The sequence below is a fragment of the Haliotis rubra genome, unplaced genomic scaffold (genome assembly GCF_003918875.1).
Source record: "Haliotis rubra isolate DU_JTF1 unplaced genomic scaffold, ASM391887v1 Scf24, whole genome shotgun sequence".
Classification (NCBI taxonomy): Eukaryota; Metazoa; Mollusca; class Gastropoda; order Lepetellida; family Haliotidae; genus Haliotis; species Haliotis rubra.
The window spans coordinates 1,840,709-1,864,315 of NW_025766447.1; the positions used below are offsets into that span (position 1 = coordinate 1,840,709).

Consider the following 23,607-nt stretch of genomic DNA (forward strand, 5'->3'; position numbering starts at 1 on the left):
GTGATTTCTTTACTGAAATTCACTCCAAATACCGAACTGACGCTGATGTATTTGTCCCCGTGTTTATTACCCTCCTTACAGTACCATGTACAACTTCCAGATCACCAACCATGTTGCTTTATAAGGTGTTGTGCACGAGCAATGACGTCATTGCTGTAGTCGTTGCCAGTTGTTCCGACGTCAAGGCGAGACCATGTAGCAACGTTGCCAACCCCAGCGTTATAGGCTGACACACCGCCTACAGATGAAACGGGAAAGAGTTTAAAACGTCAGTCCGTCGACTTTTAATTCGTTAAAACGGTTACCATAACACCACGTTTTACTCCCGTAAATAATGCTGTAGTGAATACCTATGACTGTGTTTCTGTGACCTGGAATGGTATTATGCATAGTGAGTGAGTGATTTCGGTTTTACGCCGTTTCTAGCAATACTAAAGCAATATCACGGCGGGGGACACCAGAATTGTGGGGAATGGAGCCCGGGTCTTCGGCGTGAACACTTTAACTACTCGGCTAACGCACTGCCTTGTGTTACACATAATGTGATACTGAACCTGCAGATTGGCGGTACCATAGTTAAAAGCTGGTGGCGTGTACCTTGCATTTGTTGTTCGGGTGACCAGGTGGGGTGCTTGGCCTTGACCTGCTTTATGTACGGCACCAGGATCACTCTGGTCATCTGGTCAATGTGGTCACAGCTGTCCCACGAGTACCTCTCGCACGTGGAACCCAGGCCGGAAGCATACACGTCACACTGGAACGGGAGACACCGGTCATGCATCTGTCTGTGTTGCCATTGTAGCCTTCATCTACCGAGAAACTATTTTCTCAACCTACTGAGGTTTGTTCCTTATTCAATGTGGTTTGCAGTGGCCTACAGTCTGAACACCTAGGATGCCGAGGAAGGTATCACATCCCTACTGCAATGCTGCCAGTTGTCGTGTCTATTTTCATAACTTGGATGACCACCCATCTGCATTATACCCTAGACGTGGTGCAGGTCCCACCCCCTATAGCACGTTATACTCCTCAACATAACGTCCCACATCCTGTTGCGCATCCGATTCACCTGCATGATGCCCCAACCCTTTAACACGCTCTACGTACTTGCATCATGCCCCCCCCCTTATAACAAGCTCTACGTACCTGCATGATGCCCCACCCCTATAACAAGCTCCACGTACCTGCATGATGCCCCACCCCTATAACAAGCTCTACGCACCTGCATGATGCCCCACCCCTATAACAAGCTCCACGTACCTGCATGATGCCCCACCCCCATAACAAGCTCTACGCACCTGCATGATGCCCCACCCCTATAACAAGCTCTCCACGTACCTGCATGATGCCCCCCACCCCTATAACAAGCTCTACGTACCTGCATGATGCCCCACCCTATAACAAGCTCTACGTACCTGCATGATGCCCCACCCCTATAACAAGCTCTACACACCTGCATGATGCCCCACCCCATAACAAGCTCTACGTACCTGCCACCCCACCTATAACAATAACAAGCTCTACGTACCTGCATGATGCCCCACCTATAACAAGCCCTACGTGTACCTGCATATAACAAGCTCTACACACCTGCATGATGCCCCACCCCTATAACAAGCTCTCTACGTTACCTGCATGATGCCCCACCCCTATAACAAGCTCTACTCACCTGCATGATGCCCCACCCCAAGCTCCGTACCTGCATGATGCCCCACCCTATAACAAGCTCTACGCACCTGCATGATGCCCCACCCCTATAACAAGCTCTACGTACCTGCATGATGCCCCACCCCTATAACAAGCTCTACGTACCTGCATGATGCCCCACCCCTATAACAAGCTCTACACACCTGCATGATGCCCCACCCCTATAACAAGCTCTACGCACCTGCATGATGCCCCACCCCTATAACAAGCTCTACACACCTGCATGATGCCCCCCTATAACAAGCTCTACCCGGTACCTGCACCTGCCCCACCCCATAACAAGCTCTACATGCCCCACCCCTATAACAAGCTCCACGCACCCGGCTTAACCTGCATGACCTGCATGATGCCCCACCCCTATAACAAGCTCTACGCACCTGCATGATGCCCCACCCCTATAACAAGCTCTACGTACCTGCATGATGCCCCACCCCTATAACAAGCTCTACGCACCTGCATGATGCCCCACCCCTATAACAAGCTCTACGCACCTGCATGATGCCCCACCCCTATAACAAGCTCCACGTACCTGCCTGATGATGCCCCACCCTATAACAAGCTTCTACTGCACCTGCATGATGCCCCACCCTGCCGATGCCCCACCCCTAACAAGGCTCTACGTGCATGATGCCCCACCCCTATAACAAAACCCTTACCTCACCTGCATGCCATGCCCCACCCCATAACAAGCTCTACGCACCTGCATGATGCCCCACCCCCATAACAAGCTGATGCCCCACCCCTATAACAAGCTCTACTCACCTGCATGATGCCCCACCCCTATAACAAGCTCTACGTACCTGCATGATGCCCCACCCCTATAACAAGCTCTACACACCTGCATGATGCCCCACCCCTATAACAAGCTCTACATTACCTGCATGATGCCCCACCCCTATAACAAGCTCTACACACCTGCATGATGCCCCACCCCTATAACAAGCTCTGCACGTACCTGCATGATGCCCCACCCCTATAACAAGCTCTACGTACCTGCATGATGCCCCACCCCTATAACAAGCTCTACGCACCTGCATGATGCCCCACCCCTATAACAACCTCCATGATGTACCTGCCCTATAGATGCCCCCACCCCTATAACAAGCTCCACGTGCCCTATAACAAGCTCTACGCACCTGATGCCCCACCCCTATAGCAAGCTCTACACACCTGCATGATGCCCCACCCCTATAACAAGCTCTACGCACCTGCATGATGCCCCACCCCTATAACAAGCTCTACGCACCTGCATGATGCCCCACCCCTATAACAAGCTCTACGCACCTGCATGATGCCCCACCCCATAACAAGCTCTACGCACCTGCATGATGCCCCACCCCTATAACAAGCTCTACGCACCTGCATGATGCCCCAGGCGTGGTGGTGGTCGCCCCATCCCCCGGTGCTGTACAGCAGTTTTCCTCCCCGTGTTTCACGACTGGCGACGCCGGCGACTACGGCAGGGTGGATACCTGGAGTGACAGTAGAAGTCCTTGCACTGACCTTGCACGAACACTTTGCCAGTTGTCATTTGACAATGAAATTATCGACCTCCATGTACCCCCATGAAAGAAATAATGCTGAACCCAAGAAGATATAACTTGAATCGATTTCATAGAATATCATGGATCAGTTTACGGTGTCCCGAACGTACAGTTATTAGCTCCGGCCCTCACGTAGCAAGATTTCCGCTTGTTGAGTTCGGCGTAGTCCTGGTCAACCATATGATTGGAGGCCTGCACACCTGGAAACAAACCATGGTTGGCTTCGTGAGTTCGTATATACCTGGTCTCACGGGGCACAACCAGGACCTAAATCTTCAAACCTAGATCCAGTCACATTTCCATACCCAGAATTTACTTCTCAACATTGCATAAAATATACATGGTCGCCAACCCCAGCGTTCCCTGTCTTCCATAGCCCTCTGACTGAAATAATAGTTTACATACGCTGAACCAGAGCAGGATACAAATCTTGATATTCACCGCCCATTTGAGTCGTCAGCTTACCCGAATTACCTACGAGAGTAATAACCTCCTTCTCATAAGTGGTAAACATACATCAGCCCTCCCTACCTTCCTGAGTGGTTGACATATCTCACCCTGACCTTACCTTACCTTATAAACTAGCGTCCAAAAGAAACGCCACCACACAGTTTTCTTCACTAAAACACAACAAAAGCAAATTATGGTAACAAGAAGTATTGTATTGTAAAACACAATCAGTCAGCAACAATTTTCAGTTAGAAAAACGAAACAGTTCGTGTTCTGAAGGCACATGGATGACACAGGAGTCAGTGTCCAGTATTCGATCGCCAACGCTGATTCGTCTTTAAGGTCTCAAACTGTCCTGAACAACACAGATGATTCAGTATCGTGTGTGGCCACCCCTAGCAGTGATGCAGGCTCTAACGCGGCGTCGAACTGAGTATGTGAGCCTTCTGACGTCATCATTAGGGATTCGGCGCCATTCCTCTTGCAGGGCAACTGCCAAAGCGTCCCTAGTCAATGGCGGCTGTTGACGTTTCCGAATACGTTGCCCCAGTTGGTCCCAGAGGTGTTCGATTGGAGACAGATCGGGTGATCTCGCTGGCCACTGTAGCAGGTTGACGTTGTATTGTTAGTGTTGAGGAAGTCACTAGTGATCCGAGCTGTGTGAGGTGTGGCGCTGTCCTGTGGAAACAGAGTCCTTGGGTGACGTTGCAGGTAAAGCAGCACCACAGGCCGTAAAATCTCGTCGATGTAACGACGTGCGGTGAGATTACCGTTGATGATGACGAGATCTGTCTTTTGGTCCCCACAAATTCCGACCCAGACCATAACGCTTTCACCGCCGTAATGCTCCACTTCTTGGATGCAAGCAGGTGCCGTCCGTTCGCCCCGACGTTGGTAGATTCGAACACGGCCATCAGATTTGAAGAGCTGGAACCTGCTCTCGTCACTGAAGAGAACTCTTCGCCAGTTTCGCTGCTGCCACTGCATTACGGTCCTGGCCCACCTCAATCTGGCACGTCGGTGTCGGAGCGTTAACGTCATGCCCTTGAAAGGTCGATAGGCACGAATACCATGCTGACGGAGTCGTCTTGCTACGGTCTGTCTGCTGACTGCATGTCCAAGGCTATTGGCGTTTGATGACGTCACAGTGACGTAGCGGTTTCTCAGATGAAGCACCCATAAATATCGATCTTCCTGTGGGGTCGTGACCTTGGGTCTGCCACTCCTGTCTGTGACGTGTGACAAGTCTGGCGATGGTGGACTTGCAGCATCCCATGATCCTGGCCACGTGCTGCTGTGTTGCGCCCATCTGAAGCATACCAATTGCTCTTTCCCTCTGTTCTTTGGTCAGTCGAGGCATGTTGGCTGGTTTCAATCGTGTCAAATGATTACGGGTAACTTTGAGCACAATTTCCATTTTTTCTGTGCGAATTCATTTAACTCACCAATCATCAAAATCTCGTGCACTTGTTCACTGGGAATAGACAGGTTGTGTTCGAGGGATGTGTTTTCAGCCGTTTTTGAGCAGATTAACAATTATTTTGACAATTTATGATAATTTCTATTTTGGTGACGTATCTGTTGGACGCTAGTTTATGTCTTACCAACCTGAGACCCAAGTATACCATTATAATCGATACCTCCCCAAAATTCCAATACACCCCTTGCCAACCTACCTCTACCAAAATACCTCTACCCACTCTACCTACCCGTTTCCAACACACCCCTTGCCAACCTACCTCTACCCACTCTACCTACCCGAGTTTCCAACACACTCCTTGCCGACCTACTTCTACCGACATACCTCTACCCACTCTACCTACCCGTTTCCAACACACCCCTTGCCAACCTACCTCTACCAACATGCCTCTACCCGCTCTACCTACCCGAGTACCCCAAGCCCGAGGACGTTCTAGTGCTGGCTCCGGTTGGGTGTAACTTCATCACGTCGCCATAACAATTGTAGTTGCTGGAAGCTGAAACAGTTAACAGTCATAAATTATATAGCTGCTAGTTGAAGTTGTTTGGGTTTTTGTTTGTTCATATGTTTGATTTTTTTGCCCTCACCTTGTGGTGAAAGCATTTGCCCGTCACGCCGAAAACTCGATTTACTTCCTCACATGTGTCAGTACACGTCGGTTGTCTCTCACTGTGATATTGCTGGAACACTTCTACCAGGGACGTGAAGCCATGTTTGCTCACTCGCCACTAGACTTGCACAAGTCTATAAGACATTATTTAATATTTTAAATGATAATTCCTTAAAAATTGATAACAGGCTGGCGTCTGTCCGCTTATCTAGAATGACTATACATCCATGGGCTCAGCTTTCATTACAGCCTTGGAGCATGGGTCACTCGCCACCAGCTCACCAGCTCACATATTCACCAACGCAGAGCCCTACACAACACCTACATCCAAAGGTGTCCTGGTTAAACAGAAATATTAGAGAGACACCTACATCCAAAGGTGTCCTGGTTAAACAGAAATATTTGACAGACACCTACATCCAAAGGTGTCCTGGTTAAACAGAAATATTAGACAGCCATCAGAGATCGTGGCCGAAGAGAGACAAACACCGACACAATACCTACATCCACAAGTGTCATGGCTGAAGCAGCAGACGTTACTTCCGGAGCAGAGACTGGCCACCATGAAGCTGTTGGCGCAGCAGCTCGCCTTCATACACCCGACTCCCTGAGATCCCGCATGGGTACCCGTCAGCACGTGCGATGTACAGGCATCACCTTACAAAATAAATACTGTCTGCGTCATACTGGTGGAAAGAGAATTTTGGATAAGTGGGGATGATATTGCCATTCAGTAATCGTGTAAGTCTATTCTATTGAAGTATGCATATCACCAGTAGAGTCAGTCAAAGAGGAGGATCCAAAATTCTGGAAAAGTGCCTTTAGTTTACCCTTTCACATATAAATTCCAGACCTAAACAAACTTTGGGGTAAGGGATGTTGTAGGCTGAGGGTGCGGCACAACACAAATCGCTTCTGGATCCACCTTACCAGTATTTACGCAGGTCCTAAATTTAGAAATTTAAAGTACATTTAGAACTTTCCGAGGCTATATATTCATATTATAAATATTCCAGAAACTGTGGAAATAATATCCTTGAAAACAATTCCATGGAAATCTTTTACCTAAGATATTGCTTCCCAGGAAATTATCTTCAGGGGGGCTATACAGTATGACCAGAAATTATTGAGAATTTTAGGAATATGTTTAATTGGATTTCTAGTATAAACAACCTTGACCAGCTATCTAGTGCTTGGTTTCATTCAAGAGAGACAACTCCGTTAATCCTTTTTCATTAGTTTGTGAAGAGTTATTCCCCTTTGTTTACTTGCTAGCAGACGACATTTTGAGTGATCCTCAGTATGGATGATTTAGAGAAGAGGAAGTTGATTTTAGAATATTATAACAAGGACATCAGATCAGCTAAAGTGATTTCAAGTAGAACAGGCATCCCTTTGTCCACTGTTTATCGTGTTTTGAAAAATATTGCAAATGGATATGACATTGAGCACCAGGGAGGCGCAGGTAGGCCCAGAAAATTGACTGTCGGTGACAGGAGGCGGCTTGGTATTCTTGTTTCTAAAAACAAACGAAGGAGTTTAGAAAACTTAAGGCTGGATATGATTGATAGAGGAACTGTGGCTGTCTGTAAGGAGACAATTAGAACTGAGCTGCATGCAAAGGGTTGGCAGAAAAGTCAAGGAATTCCATCACCGATCATGAAACCTGAACAAAAGGAGCGAAGTTGAACTGGTGCTTACAGCATAGAAATTTGCCTACTTATTTACTTACAGCACTGGGACAATGTGATTTTCTCAGATGAAAGTTCTGTGTGGCTGTTTCCTAATACACTGAAATTCTGGACCAAACAAACTGAAAAACCTTTGTATCAGCGCCCAAAGTACAGTCCGAAATTTAACGTGTGGGGTGGCATATCTGTGTTTGGGGCAACGCCCCTCTGTGTATTTGAAGGGAATATTAACAGTTAGCGGTACGACAGATATTCTCGAGGGACATTTACTTCCATCTGCTCACGTGTTCTATGGAAAGTGTTTGGATTTTCCAGCAGGACAACGACCAAAAACAACGTTCAAAGCATTCACAGGCCTGGTTTCGGACCCAAAATATGACATTATTAGATTGGCCAAGCTATAGCCCTGACCTAAATCCAATAGAAAATGTTTGGGGACTTATGAAGGAAAGTGTCAATAAGAAAAATCAGACAAATATTGCTGAAATGAAAGAAGAGGTGGTCCGATATTGGGACAGCTTGGACCACGACTTTTTAACTTCTTTGATCAGTAGTATGCCCTGCTGCATTGAAGCCTGCATTGCTGCCCGTGGTGACTTGACGAAATACTAACTGTTCACCTATCTTTGAATCTGGAGTTATGTTCTGCTAATATTCACATTTAATACGTGAGTAATGAGTGAAAAAATTATAAATTACAATCTTTAAATTCTCAATAATTTCTGGTTGTACAGTATATCATATTACACATTCTCGCTGTGGACTTCAGACTGAATAGTGATAAGATAATCATTCTGTTCCTTTAAACAAAAACTATTTCCTGACAAGTAAAACAGCAATCTGTACAGGTCATCATGACACACATTCAATTGTCGCGTCTGAAAATATATATGATCTTTCTGCTTGCTTAAACGTCACACATACTTGTAATACATGTGGCAATTGTACCTGTGTCGATAGATAATTACAGATTAACATAAAAATGTTTCTATTTCAATCATCAGAGTTATTTATAATTTGATGATATTACATTCAGGGACAACAGATACAACTTGAGGTTGGCGTTCCGGCAGGGAAACATATCAGGGGTAATTCAAGTATTGTATTTGTAAATCATGGCTTAAGGTTCAACAAAAAGATTAACTTTCCAACATTGACAACAGTCTTTGACAACAGTTCTGCATTAAGTACTTCATCGTGATTGAGTTTCAGGATGATAATCCATCCTTTCTCTCATTTGCTGAATGGCGTACATTTTAAAATGTTTTGAAGAGAGCACGCCGACACGTACATGCGTCTGGACGTAACGGCAAACGTTTATGGTTTTTACAATACATCCTAGCTATAAGAATGTCGGAGCTGCGGATTGTTTTCGAGCTGTAATATTGTGTCACTGTTTTCAAAAGAGGAGTTAAACCATTGTTAGCACATTTTCATTCAGGAAATCCTATATTGTGAAGTGGTCGATACTTCCATGTGCGTTTAGAACACGTCCCGGAACAAGTGATAGCAACAGGAGGTGAGTGCACTGGTGTCAGAGTAGGACGAACACAACTGTAAGCCATGTTTTGACTTTGAAATGAAATCCACTCGGCAGGACACGAAAGGACTCAATGAACATATCTTGTGTTATATTACCGTTTTGCATTATGGGTTCAGGTTCATCCACTGCGACAACCACACACTAACAAACACAAGCAGCCACACTTAATGTTATTTCTTCCAGCAACAAGGTGTATAAATCAAATATACATCATGTTTGGCGGGTGGTAGTTTCACCAGACGCACGTGGCGCATGAACAAAGGGTCACTATGTGGGTCGGTGATAACATAGCACACACGACCCGTCTTTGTCTGCAGAAACCATGCTTGGTTCTGTTCGAATACTTAGAGTGTTCAAATGGCAACTTTATCGTGCCAGTTCTTGAAGTACGTACCATTAACTGCAGCAACGGCTACGATCAAAAGAAGGAAAGTTCGCATGACTGGAATTGATGTCGCCGAGAAAACAGCACTAGATTTAGAGGACTATCAGTGTTTGATTAAGAAACAGGTGCGGCCTCTAATCTCACAGACTGATTACCAAAAACTGGAACATATACACATGGAAAGAACCCAAGCACCGCTTACTATAAATTTCCATATAGAATTGCCTTTTCTAAACAAATTCTTATCCCATGTCGTTCAACAAAGCGTTCGTAGGGCTACGACAGTTGTAAGTCTACAGCCAACTATAGACGTAGATTAGTAGAAGTGCGACGAACTGCGACGAACCCCTTGACGATCCGAGACAAATATTATATGCCGAAATATTTGTTTTCAATCGTTTGTTGCATCTGGTGTTGATGTGTTCACTGAAAATTTAAAAGATGCATTACATGAACAACTTTTGCCAAAATGGCTGCGTTGTTAATTTAAGACAATAATGTGTGTTTAATATGCGACTAGTGAATGGGCGAGTGAGCAATGTCTGAGGTGCTGTGGAGTGGGGTTATCGCCCTTTGAACAGTTTCAGTTGTGTCACAGTGTGTCAACTTGGTGTGGGAGAAATGGTAGAGGTTATTCACGTCTCTGACTTGCGTCTACTGACACATGAATTTGTCCTTTAACCAGCACCATCATACAATGTTCCAGATTCACCTTGATTAGATAATATAAAATGTGCCCGTACCAACAGCACTAACTTGAGGATACAGAGGTCATGTTCTCTGATAAAATTGCAGCCTGGTTCCTTGGATATGCTGCGCTGGCGCTACACTGACTGGGGCAATGACGTTCTCAAAAATGGCAAACAAACATGCCAGACACGGCGAGTATTTATCATAAAATACTACAAGATAAAATACATCTATATTTTAGAATATTTGATTACTCAAATTTCGGGATTATGGCCTATATTCGCCCATATGATATATGTTTGATGTATATTGAATGCCCCTAACTAGAAAATACAGTAACGACGTTTATAACGAAATTACGGATACAACGAACTGGCTTTTTTTGTGCTCCGCCCACTTGTATATTGTGGTTGAAATGCGTACACCGAACTAAGGTCATAACGAGTGAGTTTAGTTTTACGCCGCTTTTAGCAATATTCCAGCAATATCACGGCGTGGGACACCAGAAATGGGCTTCACACATTGTACCCATGTGGGGAATCGAACCCAGGTCTTCGGCGCGTGACGAGCGGACGCTTTAACCACTAGGCCCACCGCCCCTTGGTTATATAACAAACTAAAACCAGTCTTCGGTTTCGTTATAATCGTAGTTTACTGAATCACTCTTGGTCTGTAATAATGATGCTCCATGGCAGGTTCAATAATTGGTTTTGACATTTGACCTTTGGATTTTATTCATATAAAAAGTCATTTATTTGCACATCACTTCTAACTTCATTATGAAATTGAACATAAATGGTTATTAAAAAAATGGAAGACTTGATATTTGATTAAATCAAGTACTGCTCAACTATGGTTGTGTTTGTGAAAATCGACTGGCCTACATCAGTCATCATTGTGTAATTCATTTTTCTGAATAAACCTAATATGTTGTTTCAGTCACAGCTAGTCATCGATCGTCAGTGCATTTGATTGACTAAACCATAAACATGGTTTGTTCCTTCGATCAGGAATTGACCTTCACTCCGTATCAACTTGCAGTATTTATACATCCTATTTTAAACAACATATTGTTCTCTCAGAGCCAGTTAATGTTATATTGTGAATTTCTCTGGAGAAATCACCCCTATCCCCTTTAAAGGGATTAAGAAGGATGTAAACATGATACTATTACTGTCACTCAAACATAGATGTAATATAATTACAAGCAAGAGGTGGATTTTGAAAGAACACAATTGAGACAAAAAGCAATCGATGACTTTCATTTAAATGTAATCACTACATACTCATATGTACACACCAGCATTATTTAAACATCAAATGAATTCAATGGCATTTTAAAATAGATTTTGGACCAAACAGGCAATCATATCCCAACATATTGGTATGCACATGTGAAGCACGTGCTTCACACAATATTTAAAATCAAACACTTTGGGGTATTAATTTCATAATTGTTGCCTGAACGTATTTAAAGTCGACAGTACTAAACAAATTACTTTTATTGACATGGCAAGACGCAGACTTTCAGAAAATACACGATGGTAAGTTACTGGCATGCATGACGCAGGGTAGTCTGTGATACAGACCCTGAAGCACATATATCCAAGAAAGCCCACGCAAGCACGTGGCCAAGGTGGAAGTAATGGATCGTCAAAGACCTGGAAGACCAATGACCATGATGACCGAGTCCTAATTCGTCTGGCAAGACGCAGTGCCATGGCCCATGCCAAAAAAATGCGCCGGCAGTGGAGAGTGGGAATCTGTCTCTCTACCAGCACTATCAGAATGAGGCTGCGGGCTGCTGGTCTTAGGTAAAGTCGTCCAATGAGACGTCCTCGCTGGCAGATAGACACAGGTAAGAACGTCCGGCGCGGGCTTCGAGAAAACCGCTACTTCAACTTGAGGACATGGCGTAGGGTTCATTGGTCTGATGAACTTCGCTTTCTTCGACACGTTACCACACGTTGTCGCGCACGGAGACGTCGTAACGAAGTAGGCTCTATCACAGGGCCTAGAATTTCGAAGCTCTCTTAGAGCTAAGATAGTCGTAAGTTAATGTTAATGTATGGCACTTACGACTATCTTAGCGCTAAGAGAGCTTCGAAAGTGTAGGCCCAGGAGACTATCCATACAACTGAACCCTTTGGTGGTGGGTCAATGACGGTGTGGTATTTTCCTAATCACTGGATAGCTGAATTATTTTGATTAACCAATCACAACCCAGTATTTACTGGAGTACTCTGTTATCTGCCTTTCTCACCTATCAGGAAGAGCGATCGATATAAGGAACCTCTTGGGTCATGTAGCCAAACTACTGGAGGTACAGAAGCTCACCTTTGTTGGATTTGCCTAGCTTTATACGATTTTAACTTACTTACGATAAATAATGGCAGAGAACGTCATTCATTTCCGGAGAAAGTGTGACTAATTATGTCTTATGAACAAAGAAAACTTCTCTTAACTGGCCACAAACTGACCATGAAGGGCATGCAATTTTACTTTCCCAATGCCGTGACCTTGATCTTGTGATGTACGATATGAATTCTCCTGTGCAATTCGGAAGAAGCTGGCGAATGGATGGATGGAAGGATAGATGGATGGATGGAGTAATCTGACAGTCACATTCGACACAACTTGACAGCAGTCTGTGGTTATCTCATTAATGGCCATTCATAAACTTCCCTCACGTGGGACTCGTGGACTTAGATACCAGTTCTGATGAAGACCGCGGCGTTTGACTGAACACGATTTCTTGACAAATTGTAGTAATTATTTGGATACCATAAACAAATTCCAGTTCTGATGAAGACCGCGGCGTTTGACTGAACACGATTTCTTGACAAATTGTAGTAATTATTTGGATACCATAAACAAATTCCTAACGAGACCATCTAGAGATTCCGACTTTCCACCGCATGATATTTTGTAATAATTGTAAAGGGCGACATTGAGAAATTCTAGACTTGGATATGCTCTGGTGTACGCCTTCGTGGTAACAGACTTGCTCTTGGGGAAAATTTAGTATATCATATCATTTGATTTTCGATCCTGCCTCAGACACAAATCTACGTATTCGGCTTTAACAGTTGTCCTGAATACGTTTGTATGCGAATGTTCACATTCTATTGGGATGATCGTCCTCGTATCAATTGTGCATCAAATACCTTTGTAACAAATAACAGCTCCCTTACCACAACAAACACAGTTTCAATATTCACTGACCTGAGATGATCATGTTTATTTACAATGACTTTACATAACACTCAACACAAGAATAGCATGACACACTGTTGACACATGTCAATCACTCGCTAGACCATCCAACACTCTGTTCGTAGACAGGGGGCGTGGCCAACAACAGGCACACACCCTGTTCACAGACCAAGCTTCAGCAATGTGAGATCAGGGTGGATGTCCAATACATCCACAAGTATAACGGTGGACAGCAAGGAAAAGTAGTTTTAAATGTTATGAAAGAAAACCAAAAAAATAGATGTATTTGATGTTAAATAATCAAAGGTAAAAGGTATTAGAATTGTTTAATAAAGCTATTTGCTATCTAAAAAAGACTAATTACAATCACCCTTGAAGAAAAGCTAGATGTAGCCTGGTAACCATGGTCACCATGTTAGTGTACGAATATATCCATGAAATAAATTAGGGAATTCATTATCCATACCATAACACCAACATTAATTAACAATATAGGAGTTGAAATCCCCTAAAATAGAATGAATCTGTTGTTTGCCATTGTCCCGACAAGCAGGAAGTGACATCAGCCTACATTTAGATCTACTGAAAGGTGACATATGAGTACAGCAGAGTACACTACAATTACTGTATGGAGGTACACCTGCTTATTTTAAGGGATACGCTTCTATCAGAAAACATCATTTACCTGTAAAAACTTGATAGAAATTTCAAACTCAGGTTTGAACCTATTTTTGGCAATTAACTGATGCTTGTGTGGTGGTCTGAAACGCTATTTGCAACAATTCTGCAAAACATACAAACAGTTTAAAGCATAAAAACAACAATTATGCCTCAAAACATTAAAGAACCAAATGCTGCCTATAAAAAAGCCAACCATTTGCTCGGAGTCCTCTGGTAGGCTCAACCCCACAACATGCATTGCAAGCCTCAGATACTGGAAAACAATCTCTCAAGAAAAAAAGCTGATTAATTCAAAATTCAAGTTGATGTCTTTCAAACAGAATCTAATGGCTCACTGAGAAACTGCGAAATAACTTATTTCAAATTGACAATCTCCAAAATTAGTGTCTTTTAAAAAGGGAATCTAAAATAACTTTCTCTTACACTGAGCATCTGCAAATTAATGCTTCATATTTTTGTTTTTAAAAATTCCAAATTAAGAAGCTGCACATTATAATGTGTTTGAATTGTTTTAAAGTACAAACTCTCCTAGGCTGTATGAAGGTCTCCAGTAATGTGTACACCCTGCCAAATCCCACCCACCCTGTAATAAATAGACAGTAGGGGAACACAGAGACGATGCAGAGCTTCAGGACAGGGGACTTGAGATAAGTGTAGCCAGCCTCCTATGGGGTGAAACAGCCCACCCTGCAGTTATCCTACCAATACCCTACCCACAGTTATAGTAGGATCTTTGGTCGCAGTAGCTGCAAGTATCACCGTGCCAAACAGTGCTGGATCCATCTGGGAAACAGGTACTGTATGTCAAAAAAAACTAAAAAGCAAAACCATATGATGCTGATAACAAAAATCATAAGATGTCTAGTGACTTTCTAGAACCACGTCAGACATGCTCACTGGTTTAATATCAACGATTTCAGTAATATTTACCAGAACTGCTGATAAAGTTGTCCAGTCCATCCAGTAACAAATGGGCTACAAGTCCTAACACCATAAAATGCATGTGAAAATTTGTTGGTTCATCAATTTTGGCATCAAGTACATGTGTGAGGTGGAATGGTTGAGATGCAACACTTTCCCAAAGCTATATAACATTATGATTCATGATGTACAGCAAACCCTCATATTCACTACAACTGATTCAAGTGAAACTAAATGACACGGTTGTGTGTTAAGTGCTGCTTCCCTGTATGAGAAGCTACAACCTGACCAGCAAATATCTCATTAAGTGGCATAATACATGATAATGGACAAAATATAACATGAAGATTGAAAGCATGATAATAAACATAACAGGTGACAGGAACCAATCTCACCAACTTTACATGGATGTATACGAGGTATGAAAAATACTGAATGCTTCATATTCAACTTGAGGGAAGGACAAAATGCAAAGTTGATTTAAAAAATCCTTAAAAATTCTATAAAATGATTCAATGGAAGAGAACAATATTGGCAAATTTTGACAGGGTATGTCTATGAACACTTTGCAAGTTGATTGTGCAGGATGTTATATACAATGTCAGACAATGTGAATTATACATGGCTGTACAGCTCGGCCGTGCTGGCTGGACAACTCTTTACGTCGGTTGGTTGCAGTGACCCTATTTACACTGGATTCCATCTGTATACACAGACAAGGAAAACAAACTCTGTTTTGGTACAAAAAAAACCCATCTACATTAACAGCACATGATGGTAGGTCTGCAGTACTGAGACAAGCCTGGTGGACCAAGGACAAGACGAATTTCTTAATGATAGTACTATGACTATAAAATTATGAGTATCTACAATGAGATGGGTACTGCATGAGACTGTCATTAACAGAGCATTATTTACAGTGACAGGCTTTCTCAAACAGAAGTACATCATAGGAAACGTCGGACATCAATATGTCATATCTGACAGCATCAACAAAAGTGTAAAGGTTGAAATTTTCATGTCGCTGGTATCCAGCAATGGTTATTGCTCATGAACAGACTGAGATAGATAGTGCATGTTAGGCTCTGTCGCTCATCCTACTACTTGACACACATACATACAGAACTTCCTATTCACAATGGTGTAAATACTTTCACTCCTCTTCCACTCTGTACAACACTGGACAGTGCTGTAGCCAGGCTGGTGTCTGTGGCACACAAGATCAGCTCTGCTGAGGAGAAACAGCTCACTCCAGGCTACATAAAACATGTCCACTGAACAGCAGCATTAGATGTACAAGACCAGGAACTGTTCTAACAGTGTCACTGCAAACCGTTTGTGATAACAGTGCCGTTCAACATTCTGAAGACAATGTTGTCACAAACAGATAATGAAGACAGCGCAGTCACAGATATGTAGAAAGTCAAAACAAATGGTGTATGCAGACAGTGTCTTAACAAACAGTGTATGAAGACAGTGTCGTCACAAACGATGTATGCAGACAGTGTCATCACAAACGATGTATGCAGACACTGTCGTCACAAACGATGTATGCAGACACTGTCGTCAAACAGTGTGTGTACTTAGTGTAATCACAAATAAGTGTCATTAAACAAAGACACTGATCATCAAAATACACATGTTGGTGTACTACCAGTACATGATGTGTTCACAATGACAATACACCACACTACATCGTAAACATACCATGAAACACAACAACGATGTGACACAAGCACATCTCATTAAACTGTGCATGTTCCTTGAACACGAGAGAGATAATGCATCATGAAATAACTTAAAGACTATGGATTCTTGCACAATATATACAAAAGACAATCTCCTCCAGCCTGCTTGAAAGTTAAAGCTCCTTTGCAAGCTGGTGCACGAGGCTCTCATGGAAATGTCGATTCCATTCCACTAATGTTACATATCATATCATCCAAGTATTTACATATCTTCACAGTTCATTATGTCAAAATGGTCATTTGGCATAGTTCAATAAGTAACAATTATGCACATTCTTTATTGTGCATATCATAAGATTCACTGTATTGTTCCAAGTATATACATAACTGGGGCATTTAAATGCCCTGTCACCTACATTTGTTCCAATGCTGCAACTGTCAATGAAAATTGAACTTTAAGTGAACACAAGCATCTCTTTCGGTGCTAACTAGCAACTAAGGCAATAAAAAACTACTTTCTCAACACCAATACTACATTAAAATGTTATAAAAAAAATCTCAAGAATCAGAGTAATAAATCATACCATTCATATATCCATCTAAAATCTGCATTCCAAAGTATGGCAAATCAACAAGAAAGACACAGTTTATCTGAGAATATCACAAACACAAACTAGAAAAATATAGTGTAATCCTGTTTAACAGATATGCTATGTATATGACTAGTAATATCCAGGGACGTATATAAAAACATGTTCGTATAGCCCAGGAGCAAGCCTTGACGGCCTGTCCTTCCTCTTGCATATGTCGTAACGATCTACTGCTACTACGCCACTGTACAGGCAATAATGACAGATATATTAGTAACAAGATTGGTTCATGCCTTGCTCAGGCCACTATATGCCTATGAACAACTATAGTCAATCGAGCATAATTTCAAACATTACTTAAATCTCATTTGCTAAAAAGTTCATTTCATAGTTATTTCATTCTTATATAACAGCCTTTCCATGTTGACAGTTTTAAGTAGAGAATCTCAATAAAGATGGGATGGGTCATGGACTGTTAGAGAGATGACAGCTAGTTCATCCACTTGCGACATCCATGAGCTCCACAATTGCAGGGTATTTTGTGTTGGTCATCTTCAAAGTCAAACTTGTAGTCATATGTCAGCTGAAAAAGAAAGGATTACATGAAACTCAAAAACAGATGTGAAAACATTAGTTTAGGTGTTCAACACTCCCAAGAATATCTACTGTTTCACTTCTATAGACTAATAATACCTGATGATGTCTTATCTAAAGCAACTTAAGGTTTGTTTTACACCTAGTTTGCGATCTGTGGTCAGGTGAGGTGAAATGGGGTTTAACGTCGCACTTAAGAACATTCGCTTATAAGACGACGTGTAGAGTGTGTATGTGTGGCTGCTTGTACTAGCCCAGACTTAAGCTGGTTTTATAGTGCTAGCTCACTGAGATACCATGCCGCAGTTAAGCATGAATACCACACTCGAACACATTATACTGACTCTGAGCCAACCAGTTCTTGTTGCACCTATTAATGCCAAGGCAGGGACCAACAAGTACGATATTTCAACGTCTTTTGGTATGGCGGCTTAAAATATGATTAATTTTGACGCGGACGGGGATCAAACCCAATACCTTCCACTCTCCAGGTGGACGCTCCAACCACTACACCATCTTGCGATCTGTGGAGCAGTTTCTGTTTTCTTCTACAACAAAGTTATCTCTGCTTCTTGGATGTAGTCATAAACATGTGTATGTTGTATGTGAACAGTAATGGTTATATTTCTTCATTACGTCTTTTCTGTAGTTATAAACCTGAGTATGTTGCATGTAACAATAATTGTTATAGTTCTTCTACAACAAAATGATTTTAACAGCCTCATAGATTGTTTATCCTAAATATGCAATGTAGCAGGTGCCCCTTACCTCCTTGTGAACATATCCCCAAGTTGGTGCAGTGAAACTTCGTTTATTCTCCAAACAGAAACTTAGTAGGTTTACTAACCATCTAGTTGTGTTAGTAGCTTGATGATGAAATTCAGGTGTAGTCTGAGTTATATGGTTATATTTCTTCATTACGTCTTTTCTGTAGTTATAAACCTGAGTATGTTGTATGTAACAATAATTGTTATAATTCTTCTACAACAAAGTGATTTTAACAGCCTCATAGATTGTTTATCCTAAATATGCAATGTAGCAGGTGCCTCTTACCTCCACGCCCTTCGCAAGGCGTCGGCTGGTGATGATGATGATCTTGCTCTCCTTTTCAAAGGGAACAACCTCAGCCACACAGTTGGGGGCGCAGGAATGGTTGATGTATCTGGCAGGACCACCCGCCATGGTGGCGTCGATGACGATGTCACAGTCAATGCGGAACATGTACACACCACGGTTCTGGAAAATGGATGGAAACATGTAAGAACAAGAACCGTGAATTGTTTTCAAGAACATCTCATCTCAGTTGAAGTCAAGAATCAAAATAGTTATTTGACAGACATGCTCTCTTTTATCAAGACTGTATTTTTGCATCTCTGGCCTTCATTAGTATAGAAGCATCAAAGCTTTTTAAGAGCCAAGTGTAAAATAAGCTTTCAACTTCAAAGGTTAGGATCAGGCATAGTTACAGAAGGCAATATGCCATCTCCCTTTCCTTTGCCCAGACCACCAAAGCAATGGCTACACTGGATTTGACCAGGCAGGGTTAATAATAGTTTGTGCCTGCATGAACTTGTTTTACTATATCTGAATGTGTAAAAGGGTGAGACCAACCTCTCCTGCTATTGTTTGATTGATTTGATTTAAAGTTAAGTTAAGAGAAGATGATGACAATGCAATGTTATTGTCAGATGGACTGACAACTTGCCTGTCAGTCAGATGAGCTAAAACTTTACTTGTTTGTCGAAAAGGTTTCATTTTTCTGTTGTGGACACCTACCTGATCTTCATACACCTTTTCCCGGCGGTTGGCAACCTCGTTCCGGATGAGGTCCCCGATGTATTCTATCACCATTGTGTGCTTCTCAAGGTCTCGGGCAGCAAATAGACCCAAACCCTGGAAACAGGTGAGAGAGGGGAAGAGTAATAAGGGAGTTAGGTCTCAAGACATTCAGCAATATTCCAGGAATATCAGTTCGAGGACACAGACTGTAATCATAAGGGGAATAATGCACTCCAACCATCTGTGGACTACATGAGCATCAATTTAAAAGAAAGTATGACAGTGGTATACTAGTCAAACAGAAGAGCTTAACTGTAACAATTCACAGATGCATACATCAATACTTCATTACTAATCTGTAAAGTTTAACTGACCCTTGGTGTGTCAAAAATATTTGAACCACTACCATGTCTAGTAAACTAGAAAAAACGTGTGTGCGTGCGTGTGTGTGTTTCCGTTGTGTGTCAGCAAGATGTGGGAAGAAAGTCTGCAGTGATATAGGTCCTTGGGCAAGCCAGGATTTGAACCCAAGGGACATAACTCTGACCGACTGGTCAACCCTACACAGAATCATCAGTTATGGCAAACTTTCCTCTTCCTACTACCTGTTCCTGTCCACTGTACAAGTGATATAATTACCTGAATTCCTGATCTGGCCAGGAAGACGTTCGTCTTCCATTCTGTCTTCAGTCGGCGATACTGCTGGGACTTGGAATGTACAAACTGCTTCATGTAGGGGGGAGTTGACGTCTCCAGTCACGCCTGTCACAGTGGTTGGGAGGGACCGAGAGTTGCTGGACTGGAGGGTGTGAGGGCGTCTACAACCACGAACGATCAACATGTAGTTGGGTTTAACACTGATGATAGGTATTTCAGTCTTATTATGGCATGTCATATTCTGGGTAGGAAGACTAAAAGAAAGCTGAGGATCCATAAGAAGAAGAACGGTGCTAATCAACAATCCTGACTAGGCTACATGGCAGTCTGTGATTGTAGAGGTGACAGCCTACAGACCTGGCATTGGAACAACAGCGATGAAGAAGTAACCTGTATACTGAGTCACTCAACAAGTACTGTCATGCATTGTCAGCCATTTCTGCGGATTTACAATATGGAGATTATTGGCCATACTTTGACTGGCTGTACATTAGACACAGTTTTGACTGGTGTTAGAATTCTGAATCTGGGGCCAGATCTACTGGCAATCTGGAACAGGGACATGGACATCACATACGGGAAGTATTCATCTCCTACCGTTTGAAGTGTGTTCTAAGCTTGGGTTCGGTCCTGGCACATCCGGTTGGGTTGATGGCCAGCGGCATTTCAATGAGAGGTGAGCGGCCATAACGGAAACAGTAGTTGCCAAGGAGATCTGTTCCTGGCAGCTGAAACATGCAAACAAACATAGGAACACAGGAATCACAACTGGGTGGAAAGAGGTCAAGTAAAGAACTGCAGCATTTTAACAGCAGTGGACACTAACACATTCACAAGCTACCTTCCTGAAACAAAGAGCATAATGCTCTGTTTGATATTTGAAAACTAGATGCTTACGGTACTGTACATCATGACAGCTGGTAAGACTTCAGAACATGGTCTCAAATATGTTGGAAAGTCTTATGTCAATTCTATTCATGTGACATCAGTGGCTTCATACTCACCGACTCCAGCACTTTAAGTATGTTGGGTTCGGTGAGACCAAACAGCTCCTCGCCAGTGAGGAAGGTGGAGAACATCTTGACGAGGTCAGCACCGCGGCGGATATCTTCCAGGGGTTTGAGAATGTGCATCCATGCATCTGCAATGGAAACAATAGAAATACAGCAATACTACATAACAGAGGACATTAAGGCAACTTGTGGCAAACTAGAAAAGTTTGGCATACACACTGCTTGTAAATATTTGCAAATCACTGAAAGTAAGTTATAATGGCTGTGTAACAATGTTATTGTAATCCTGTGCAATGCACACCTTTTGGGGAGCTCTCCTTGTAGAGAGTATCTGAGAAGCCCTCCTCCTCTATCTTGATGGTGAATTCTGGGCAGCCATCATTGTCAGAGATGCTGCAGGTGTAGCGACACCGCTTGTACAGCTGTCCGCATGCTCCAGTAGAAGCGACTTGTGCGGAAGCCAACCTGGAAATAGTTATCAACATGCACAACTTTTAACATTAACTGTAGAATACTCTTGACATAGTGCTTCATCATTTCATGGCAATATGTACTGCATGGGCAATATGTGACAATGTCACATGGGGAATATTTGACAGTATTACACAATAACAATATGCATGACACAGAACATTCAATTGAGGACAGTCGATGCAGGACATGAAACAGGAAATGACATGGAGGATTCTTATGAAGGACATGTAATCGAGCGACAGAGGACATGTGATGCAGAGAAGTCTCTCTACTTACAGGGTAGATGTAATCCTTGGTGTGGAACCTGCCTGTCTGGATCTGGTGGGGCAGGAGCTGGCCAATACTGTGAAGGGTCAGCGAGCCAACCCTGAGTGTGTGGCTTCCTTCATCCTGATGGATCATGCTGCAAACACAGGACATTGCAACATCTGAATACATGATCTGGAGGAAGACTTACAAATGAACTAAAATGATGGTGATATCATTCACATCAAAACTGCAGCAATATCCATGGTATTGAAATTATTGAATGTTTACCGTCACATAAGCATTATGTAAAGTAGGACATGACAGTATCTAGAAAAAGAAAATCTATAGGGGCATGCACTGGAATTCATATAGGGACCCAGTGCAGCCACTGTACACATTATTTATGTCTTTCAAATAGCATGAGAGCACAAGGCTTTCATTAAGCCTCAGAAATTAACAGGAGTTCTTGGCAAATTGCACACAAGTTCTGCTACATGTTATCATTATCAGGACGTTATGTTTCTATCTCAGAAATAATGGTCACTGTACAGCCAAGCATCACAAACTGCACATTTCAATGAACAATTTCTTTTTCTTGAATGCAAAGTGGGTAAGCTGACCTGGCCACCTGCTTGTCCTCGTCCCGGTTGATGTAGACTCGGCGATGGACCACAAGGGTCTCCAGCTCGTTCTCCACAGGAGACTTGGGGAATGAACAGGACACAGCAGAGTCTGTGAATAAAGATAGCGTCATCATGTAGATACCAGAGATGACAGATGACAAGCAGAGAAATATGCAAATCCTCATCAGTTTCACTTGTAAGAGATAAAATATTTATGATACTCAAAGAAATTACATCATACATATATGTTCACTTTTATCTCATCATATTATGCATCAAGGTAATAAAACTTGAGACAACAGCCAATATAAAAATAACTATCACTGTTATGTGGGAAGGACACAGATGTCTGACACTGTGGAGACACTAACCAGCAAGGTTATGGTGCTGACAAACCTAGAAATGCTATTGGGACAAACTGGGAATCAAACCAACAAACATATGTTTTGCAGTGCCACTGACAACAGAGTCATCCATGCCCCATCAATGGTGTGAAAATAGCAGTTGAGTACGAACCTTATCCTGGAAGAACATACAGGACACCTTCTTGGCACATGGGAGATGATACGTGTGGGTACACCGGATCTTGAAGCAGCTCAGCGTGGCTCCGGGCCTCCCACATACAATACACTCCAGGGACACTCCGCGCTTGAAGGCTACTTCCACATTCATCAGAGCTCCGTTGAGGGTCTCGTACACCTCATAAGACCACAGGGCACAGTTCAGATGGACCCATTTATCAACATCCAGGTTAAGAAGTCTGCAAGGAAAGAAACGTGTTATATTTCCATTACACAGAGTACTGAATGCCCCTTACGCCACACACGGTCAAAGGTGAGGTGAGGCGAAATTGGGTTTAACGTCGTGCTTGAGAATATTTCGCACATATGACGATATGCATGCATGTGTATGTGCGGCTGCTTCTACTAGCCCAGACTTAAGACTGGTTTTATAGTGCTAGCCCACTGACATACCATGCCGCAGTTAAGCATGAATACCCCACTCAGACACATTATATACTG

At 42.8% G+C, this 23,607-nt stretch overlaps 2 protein-coding genes across 2 annotated transcripts in view; both read right to left on the minus strand.

Moving 5' to 3' along the window:
* Positions 1 to 48: 48 nt before the first annotated feature.
* On the minus strand, positions 49 to 9,550 carry LOC124278614 (glycine, glutamate and proline-rich protein-like). Its single transcript, XM_046714370.1, has 7 exons — positions 9,420 to 9,550; positions 6,296 to 6,448; positions 5,588 to 5,677; positions 3,362 to 3,451; positions 3,067 to 3,179; positions 598 to 754; positions 49 to 238 (listed from the first exon to the last, which is right to left on the minus strand). Exons 1-7 carry the CDS (start codon positions 9,463 to 9,465, stop codon positions 102 to 104), a joined length of 786 nt encoding a protein of 261 aa, XP_046570326.1. The 5' UTR covers positions 9,466 to 9,550; the 3' UTR covers positions 49 to 101.
* Positions 9,551 to 13,308: 3,758 nt separating this feature from the next.
* Positions 13,309 to 23,607, minus strand: part of LOC124278666 (histone-lysine N-methyltransferase 2C-like) — an 88,383-nt gene continuing 78,084 nt past the window's right edge. Inside the window, 13 exon segments of the mRNA XM_046714438.1 lie at positions 13,309 to 17,779; positions 18,844 to 19,026; positions 19,567 to 19,683; positions 20,209 to 20,307; positions 20,309 to 20,387; positions 20,824 to 20,954; positions 21,231 to 21,367; positions 21,541 to 21,658; positions 21,660 to 21,704; positions 21,990 to 22,116; positions 22,583 to 22,673; positions 22,676 to 22,694; positions 23,102 to 23,345. Of these exon segments, the coding sequence (XP_046570394.1) occupies positions 17,687 to 17,779; positions 18,844 to 19,026; positions 19,567 to 19,683; positions 20,209 to 20,307; positions 20,309 to 20,387; positions 20,824 to 20,954; positions 21,231 to 21,367; positions 21,541 to 21,658; positions 21,660 to 21,704; positions 21,990 to 22,116; positions 22,583 to 22,673; positions 22,676 to 22,694; positions 23,102 to 23,345 (1,483 nt within the window). The 3' untranslated portion in view covers positions 13,309 to 17,686.

Bases quoted from the DNA above. Each gene is read 5' to 3' on its own strand.
- LOC124278614 (XM_046714370.1), bottom strand. From the start codon at position 9,465: ATGCGAACTTTCCTTCTTTTGATCGTAGCCGTTGCTGCAGTTAATG. The intron at 5,678-6,295 runs GTAGGTATTGTG...TAACTGTTTCAG, and splicing joins CAGCCATGACACTTGTGGAT to CTTCCAGCAACTACAATTGT. The intron at 239-597 runs GTACACGCCACC...TTTCATCTGTAG, and splicing joins ACCCGAACAACAAATGCAAG to GCGGTGTGTCAGCCTATAAC.